The sequence below is a fragment of the Argopecten irradians genome, chromosome 11 (genome assembly GCF_041381155.1).
Source record: "Argopecten irradians isolate NY chromosome 11, Ai_NY, whole genome shotgun sequence".
In the NCBI taxonomy this organism is placed as follows: domain Eukaryota; kingdom Metazoa; phylum Mollusca; class Bivalvia; order Pectinida; family Pectinidae; genus Argopecten; species Argopecten irradians.
This window is the reverse complement of record NC_091144.1, coordinates 1,595,125-1,604,019: the sequence shown is the minus strand read 5'-3', so window position 1 is coordinate 1,604,019 and position 8,895 is coordinate 1,595,125. Positions and strand designations below refer to the sequence as shown.

Genomic DNA, 8,895 nt, shown 5'->3' with positions numbered 1-8,895 from the left:
AGTAATACGATGATTTAAAGTGTTACTTATCTGTATGTGAATGTCCTGGTATAATCCTTGATCCTTCCAGGTTTCAAATTAACAATAATCACAAATCCACAAGGAAATTGAATGTCCACCGATGATTTGTAAAGTTCCAGGCAATATGAATAAATCCAAACAAAGTGTTGTAATAATCCACAGATAAAGTCACAATAGCTCTCCCAATAGAATCTTATATGGCGCTGTACAATTCTTGGTATGTCTTATTACAGGTCTCATTACAGTTCTGATTAGCCTTGGACAGCTGGAGTATATATAGCTAAACCGTAATTCAAGAATATTGGAGAACCTTCTACTTCTAGAAATATCTAACTAAAAACAGTAAACAAGTAAACACACATAACTTTCTGGAAATAGATCATTCTAGATCTCTACTTAAAATCAACATGTTTACAAACATATTTGTTTATACATGATTAAATTCTAGAAAGTTCTATAACCTAAATCAATGATATGACCTTCATAGGATGTATTGATAAAAAAAGCTATAGGAGTTATCTCCCTTATCTCATAACTACATGTATTTAGTGTCATACATAACAATATGTTTTAACAACATTTCAGCCAAATGCATAGGTTAAGATGGATTTTTTGGATGTTATTATAGGTAGATTACGATCGATCTTGTGCTTAATAACGTTTCAAAATGGCGGCCTTCATAGGCATGGATGATAACCTCGTAAAAAATCCAAAAGCCAAAGCGGCTGTATGGCAGCATTTTGGCCTTATCGTACGTAAAGGAGAAAGAAATAGCGAGGAAAAGATCACTGGATGTCGATTGTGTAGGACAATCGTTAAATGTAGTGGCGGGACAACGAACCTGACGACTCACTTGCATTGCCATCACCCAGCTACTGCAGCTAGCGTCCCGTCCAGTAGTAAGTGTTTGCAAACATCGAGCGGAAGTAACACAGACATTATCTCGCATAACAAACAAGCACAACAACAGTCAATCAATCAAGCATTTTCCACACACAAGCCATACCCATCTTCATCAGAAAAGACACAGAGAATAACAACTAAAGTACCGAGATTTATTGTAAAAGATCGACGGATTTCAAAGAAATGATTAGTGAATGCGACCCTCGGTATATAGTACCGTCAAGAAAAACTTTCTCGGAAATTATCATCCCTAAAATGTATTCACATGTTTATGAGGAAGTGAAGAAGAGTTTACAACATGCTGAATTGGTAAGACAAAGTGAGCCTAAATAACTCATGATATCTGTTTAGGAAAGGTTAGGTGATTATATAGGTTTGTTGTGTACATTAGCCAGTGTACACATATACATGTAGCGTCACAACTTATATTTATTTGCGTTTATTATAATAAAGTTTGGTTATGATTTATATTCATAATATATCATAATTTATTATTATAACTCGTGGAGCATTAATGAATAAATGTGTACTAAGTTAAAGTCAGTAAATTGTATATCATTTTCTAATCCTAGGTAGCTCTCACTACAAATGGATGGAGCTCCCGTGCAACGGAATCTTACATCACTGTTACATCCTGCAACATTGATGAAAATTGGACAATGCGGAATGATGTTCTTCAGACTCGTGCAATACCAGAAAATCATACAGGTAAACATTAATTAAGTGTTTTAATTAAATAGCATAGACTACTATTGAAATATGATTTTTTTTAAATAAGAAACATTGTCAATTTAATATACATGTAGTATCAATAAATTTAACATGATATACATCAATGATGCATAATTTTAATAATTAATTTAGGGATACTTTTTTATAAACAGTTCTAAATTTATGTTAAATTGTAAAAAAAAATAATAATAAAAAATCCTGCAAAGCAAATACTGTGATACAACAATATCTAGCATTATCTACAAATGACAATGAGCAATAATAGTCAATAACATGTATTTATAAGATAAAATAACTAAATTTTGAAGCGTGGCGCTCAACTTTAAATCTCTATAAAAGAAGAAAATAGCCATGTAAATATGACCATGTTGACGGTAACTGAATGCATGTTATGATCTCGTCAGTGGGTAACTGATTCACTAGATGACACGAATAAACCCTTAAAAATTACGTAAACTGACGCATGCGAAATCTGACCTAAATCATCGTCACTATTTTTGTAGAGCGTAACTACAGTTACCCACATCCGGTTGGTGACATTGGTATCTACTTGGTTTGGGATTACAATATAACAGCAAGATATTCCACTATATATATATATACTTGAATTGCCTTGTGTTAAAATATATATAATATAGATATTTATTTGACACAGTACCTTTCATTTCACTGTTTACCTGCAAAATCACAGGTTACGAGTTAAATATGATTTGAAAGACGGCAGATCAATATCGCCGAGTGGTGTCAAAATAAGAAAGTATTTGTTTTAACGACAAATAGACAATATGCTGCAGATTGATAAATATGTCATATCTGACTCAAAACTATCTAATGTTCAGCATTACTTTACCACTTTTTAAATGTTCATAGCCTACAAAAGACGCGATACAATGACTGCAAACAACTGCATAATGTGTTCAAATGGCACCACTGGATTGGTATTTTGCTAGTCTTGCTATTCTCTCTTTTGCAGGATTTAGGCATTGTAAGGGTGTTTGGTCATTGATAGAGGCCCTGTATTCCCTCAGAGCCCCGGATATATCCCCAACCATTTCATAACAAATCCCGATTAGATTGTGGACAATCCAGAATTTTCTTACTCCCTGTACCTCATCATACTTTATAATTTGTAGATTTGTTAGTGTTTTATCCCGTCTTCTCGTGTCACCAAGCTCATGGTAGCACAGGAATGACAGAAATATAGCATACGGAACTGGAGAAATCGTAAGTCGTCCTAACGTGCAGCGCTCTAATTCTGGCTGTAGTTGGTATGGAAACATACGCGAGGAATTCTTGGTAATCTTTATATCTGATGAACATGCTATTTGACATTTTTGAAGGAGGGTATATCCGCGCCCACAGCAGAGATGTTCATATCTTATCTCATCCTTCATACTTAGGTGGTCATTAACATATAATTTCCAGTATGTTATCACCTGTCCACACATCTCCAGTGACTTCTGGTAATTCCCGGTCTGGAAGTGATATGTTGCTAATGGTAAAATTCCTTGACTTGAACATGCTGAGACCAGCGGTGTTAAGAGCCTTTTTGATCTCCTGAGTGATTTGTACATTCCTTTATTTCCCCTATCACAGACGTCGTTCGCAAATGTTTCCATCCCTTCTACGGACATCCCGTTTACCAAGCCATAGTAAGCGATGAAGTCGTCCATGTCTGACTCGGATTTATATAAAAAGGTTACACAGAAGTTTTAGCGATCCAGGAGCTGAATAATTGTGAACGGGTTGCAACGTTTCTCTGATGATTTTCAAATCACATTCTTTTTCTGATCGAGTTGATGGAATGAGAATTGCTTCCCATTCCCCGCGTTTCACCTGATCGATATGGTCGCCGACTGTTGGTTTGATAAAACGTGCCAATAGACAAAGAACCCCAAGCCATATCATGGATATCACCAAGAAAACGATACAGTTTTTGTTGACGGTTCCCACAAACCTTTCCAAGAAACATATTGTGTTTGTAAATAAAATAATTTGGGCAGTGTCCAGCTTTCACGTACGCGGATAACATTTTCAAACATAGCATGAAACAAAGAAATGTATTTTTCTCTTGCCACAGAGATGTTGGTGTAGTTTCCAACGCATGAAAGACAACTGTTTTGAGGATATATGATGAAATGATATCTTCATCTCCGTAGATGTCTTTTAATCTGTCGGACACCTGTTTGAAGAGGTACTTGAGTAGACAGTAAACAAGGAACTGGACATGACTAAACGAATGAATGAGCTTGCGTTCCGCAGACGCGAATGAAATTCTCCATTGCATGAACGCATATTCTGATGTCTTATCCCCAACAGGCACCACATAGCATCCACCATTAACGATCTGATCTCTCAAACTCGCAACTGGCCAATTATACATCCGGGATCTTGTCACCCATTCATGAGCCACTACTGGCCAACTACTACAGGAGAAAGCGCAAACGATATCCATATCAGAGCCTACTTTACTCTTTTCGTTCAGCAGAGGCGTTGATGGTCCATGTGTTTCTATGGGGACCTGGAAAACAGTACTGAGTATAAACGCAGCGCATCGTGTATACAATGCACTCGATAGAAAATGTGAATTTCCAAAAGGAACAATAGATTCTAACAACATTGCGGGAGGTTGCTGTCTCATATTGATTAATTCCAAATTCACATATCCAGGTCGGTCGTTAGAGTCTCTCATGATAAACACAGATTCATTACGAAGATCAGAGGTTATGCTCAACGATTCCTGATCAAAGTCTAAAATAATCACCATTTTGTCAATCAGCATCGAGTCTTTGTCCGAACCTTTCATCAATATTCCTTCAGCTGAACTTCCCGTAGACAGCTGTACCTGTGATACTGCTGAAGCATTATATAATAGATCGTTTATAAGAGTCAGTCTCCTACTGATGGTTACCATTGGTCGACCTCCTATCAACCTGTCAAGAACATGGTACAATATCCAGGAATCCTCGCACAACTGGTCCGACATAGTGGATGGGAGATCCTGTAAATGTAAAACAGAATAAATGTAGCAGTGTATGTAAGGTTCAATGAAATCAGGTGTAAATATCATTCACATGTGCTTCCTTTATTAAGCGACGAGTGTATTACTGGTGGGTGCCGTTTTGGGAGACTGTAGTATTCACATGTGACTATTATACGATGATATAAAACTCTTGCATACGTTGTTGTGAAAGATAGGGATATTCTACCAGAGGGTTGTACAACATTGTGTGATCCTGATAGTAGAATATCCCTTTTACCCCATCGGACAGAGATACCTGCACTTCAGAACTTAGATGCGTGCTTAACCGGAAGCTGTAAAACGTCATTTAAGGATTAACCTCTTACTTTGTGTATTTTATGAGATGATTAACCAATGGAGCACGAGGTAAATTGCGTAAGGTTAATAATTATATTTACAATATTTTCTTTAAACAATAGAATCCACCAGAACATCAGTTACAATCATTTACCGTGTGCTATTCGCCGTCAAAATTATGTCGTCATGTTTAGTTTAACCGTACACAACAGTCATTCAGAAATAGCGCGCCGTTGACTAGCTTCATCCACTCTATTTTTCTATGACATCACAAAATATAGTTCTTTTTTTATGTCAAATAGCAATAAAACAATAAAACAATAAATCTGTTTTCTTGTGTGTATCCGATTGTTTCGTACATGTGTTATTTGTAAACATTGACACGTGATTTTGCGGAATGTCAAAGGAAGTCCACCAATGTTTACATGTATCCATACGTACCGGACATGATCACGTTTTGCACTTAAGTTATAGGGAAATAAACAGATCTGCTCCAAATTATTTTATCGATACAGAAACAGTGGCAATAGTTAATATATGCAAATAAACATTCATATGTCCAGTCCAATTGGACAATCTGTATCACCCTTTAATTAGAACACCCGATCAACTTTCATCATCGAAATCGGATGTCCACCTTCCTTCACATATATCTTTGATGCTCATCCGATGAAAAGACTTATCTGAGTAATAATGATACAATACAATAATATATCAATATTTCATTGACTTCGAATATGTTGAATGATTTGGATTATTGGTTTTTATCCCCTGCTTTCTCCGAAACAAATGTAATCCGAATTTCTTCAAACTTAGTGACAAGGTTATTTAGCGGAGTTATGGTCTTTGTATTACTAAAAACGTCATTTTCTGCCATTTCCGTGCAATAAGTGTAACAAATGTAAACAGATTTTCTTCAAACTTAGTAACAAGGTTAAATGCCTTAAGGACTCGGACAAGTTCGATCGCGACTTTCAACGAACCTTATTTAGCGGAGTTAGGACCCTTTGCTTAAATAAAAAAGTCAGTTTATGCCACCTCCGTACAATAACTGTGAAAAATATTAACCGATTTTCTTCAAACTTGGTAACAAGCTTGAATGCCTTAAATGCCTGACCAGGTTCGAACAACTCTTTCAGCGGATGTTATTTATCAGAGTTATGACCCTTTAATTTACAACAAATGTCATTTTTCTGCAGTTTCTGTGTAATAACTAACAAATGTTAAAACTAATATTGTTAAAACTTGGTAACAAAGTTAAATGCCTTAACGGCTTAGCCAATTTCGATGGCCACTTTTGGCAGATCTTAATTAGCAGAGTTATGGCCCTTTGATTTAATAAAAAAGGTCATTTTCTGCCACTTCCGTAGAATAACTAATAAATACAAGTGCTCTTATATACACTATAAGGTACTCTGAACATGACAAGAAGACTATTTACGAAAAAAAAATAGTTATAATATGGACTTTGAGGTTCCATCCGGAAATTTGCATTTTCCGCCCCAAACAGATCGGTTGAACTATTTTTTCGTGAAGAGTCTTCTTGTCATGTTCAGAGTACCTTATGGTGTCTATAAGAACATTTGTATCAATTGAGATGGCTTCTTATATGCGATATTTGTGATCCGCCATTTATAGCAGCCATTTGCATTTACTACAATAGGCTCCTACGCTATTTGCTGGTCCGATGTTGCCAAACAAACTGTTGGAGTACCTGGCATATTCACAACTGAACACGATGGCATGAATATTTGGTTCCATCAATGCAATTCACACGAGTTCTATGTCTTCTCCAGAAATATACATTTTTCTCATATTTTACTGAGTTTTACAAGCAGCTTCACAAATTACATATCAACAGTAAGACTGACAGTTAGCCAGGGTATATACCAACAATTGATGAAATTAGTTCTGTTCAATTGCAGCACAGTAATGAGTTTTAGGGTTGCAAAATATCACTGTTTAAAGCCTTTACATGAACCTTAACCGATTTTCTTCAAAGTTGGTAACAAAGTTAAATATCTTAAGGGCTTGGTCAAGTTCGATCGCAACTCGCAATTTGGCAGAGTTATGGCCCTTTGATTTAATAAAAAAGTCATTTTCTGCCATTTCCCTGCAATAATTTAAAAAAAATTAACCGATTTTCTTCAAACTTGTTAACAAGGTCAAATGCCTTAAGGGCTTGGTCAAGTTCGATTGACCGACAATCGAACTTTTTTGGTCGACATTATGTAGTAAAGTTATGTCCCTTTGATGTACTAAAAATGCATTTTCTGCCATTTTCTTAAAAGTTAGTACGGAACTTAAATGCCAAGTTTAATAGTCACTTTTTAATAGCCACAATTTCAGGCATGATTCAGCCAAATCTTACCTGTAGAACTTGTCAATGAGAAGTTAAAAATGTGTTTTCAAGATTGCGGCTGTGGCGGCCATCTTGGATTTTAGATCGACCCGAAAAATCACAACACTTAGTCATGACCACGTCAGAGTCGTTTCAGGCAAGTTTCAGCCAAATTCCATTGGTAGAACTCGCTAATAAGTTCAAAATGTGTCTTCGTGTCAGATGACCTAAAAATCGTCAATTTGATAGAGTTTGTATACAAAGTAGACTATTATAGTTTTAAACTGATTTAAGTTAAAGGTGCAGAAGATGTATCATTCATTCTTAAACTAAACAATAGGACAGGAAATTCACGACAGTCTAACCCTCGACTGTCATTTCCTTACGGTAGGAAAGATCCTTTTAATCCTTCATAACCAAATATAAAACAGTACTTTTCCTGCAAAACCTCCACGTTTTTACTATAATTTCACAATTGAAATATTCAACATATTGATATCCTCAACGCAGAGTTTTAAAAAAGCCTCTTCTGTCAGTACATTTTCCATATATTGATATTTGTAGCGGACAGATGTCTTTCTGCCTCCTTTACAGTGCAACCAGCCTGCGTCCTAGAAATAATACTACTATTTAAGAAAAACAGTAACATCATTGATGCAGTGACGTCCCCAGGTTGTACTGCATGGTTACCCAAGGGTATGCATGTTATAAATCTATCTACTAAGATTTCCAGACAGGAGTAGTGATTGCTACAATCAAATATAAAGGAAAACTTATTAAATTTGCTGAGTTAAAATCACGTGGTCATTAACATATTATAACATGTTTTTTCGTCGGATAGTATTTTTTCTTGTTCCCAGTTAATGTCTATCAAAAAGCTCCAATTATTTAAAGCCTTTTAATACAGTACATATTATGTTGTAGATATAAAAGGCTTACATTATCAAACACTCAACGTCAAGATAGTTTTTTTTTCCAAAAAGACCGGGATCAGGTCAGTCATGGTGTGAGCAAGAATGTTACCCGCGTTATGCTTCGGTGATTATTATATCGACGTGAACAGATTTGAGTACATAGGACACACTAAGGTAAACATGATATTGTCGTTGGAACAAACCCCGGTTAAGATCTATAACATCTACTCACCAGTGTTTGTGTCTCGACTGGTCAGTACTAGTCAGTACGTACTCAGCGGTTGTGAGGTTTCACTGCATGCCATATTTCTGCATACTAGAACCTATATATAGGCAACACAATATTCCTGACAACATATGGATAAATTATTTCAAAGGCTCTCTATTAGCAACATGTGATATAAGTTACTGGATGTCCCAGGTGTGTTATTGCCCAGCCATGTAACACTGTTTTACATGTCCACATCCATATACCAGGTTAATATCCATCGATTACGATAACGTTATTTGTGTGCACTTTGGAATTCCTACTTTCGATTTGTATAGTCGCAAGTGTAAACGTAAGTTTATAACAAGAGTAAATGGTCTTATAGCGAGTTTCTGTATGACGCATCATGTGATCACCTGTAAGTTATTCTAAATTTGGAGTGGGAATTCCCAACGCT

General features: G+C 36.0%; 1 protein-coding gene across 1 annotated transcript; it reads right to left on the bottom strand.

Moving 5' to 3' along the window:
* Positions 1–862: 862 nt before the first annotated feature.
* LOC138335654 (uncharacterized) lies at positions 863–8,895 on the bottom strand. The gene is made up of 3 exons (XM_069284818.1): positions 8,463–8,895; positions 3,493–4,657; positions 863–3,346 (listed from the first exon to the last, which is right to left on the bottom strand). The coding sequence occupies exons 2-3, from the start codon at positions 4,640–4,642 to the stop codon at positions 2,574–2,576; spliced, it is 1,923 nt and encodes a 640-aa protein (XP_069140919.1). The 5' UTR covers positions 4,643–4,657; positions 8,463–8,895; the 3' UTR covers positions 863–2,573.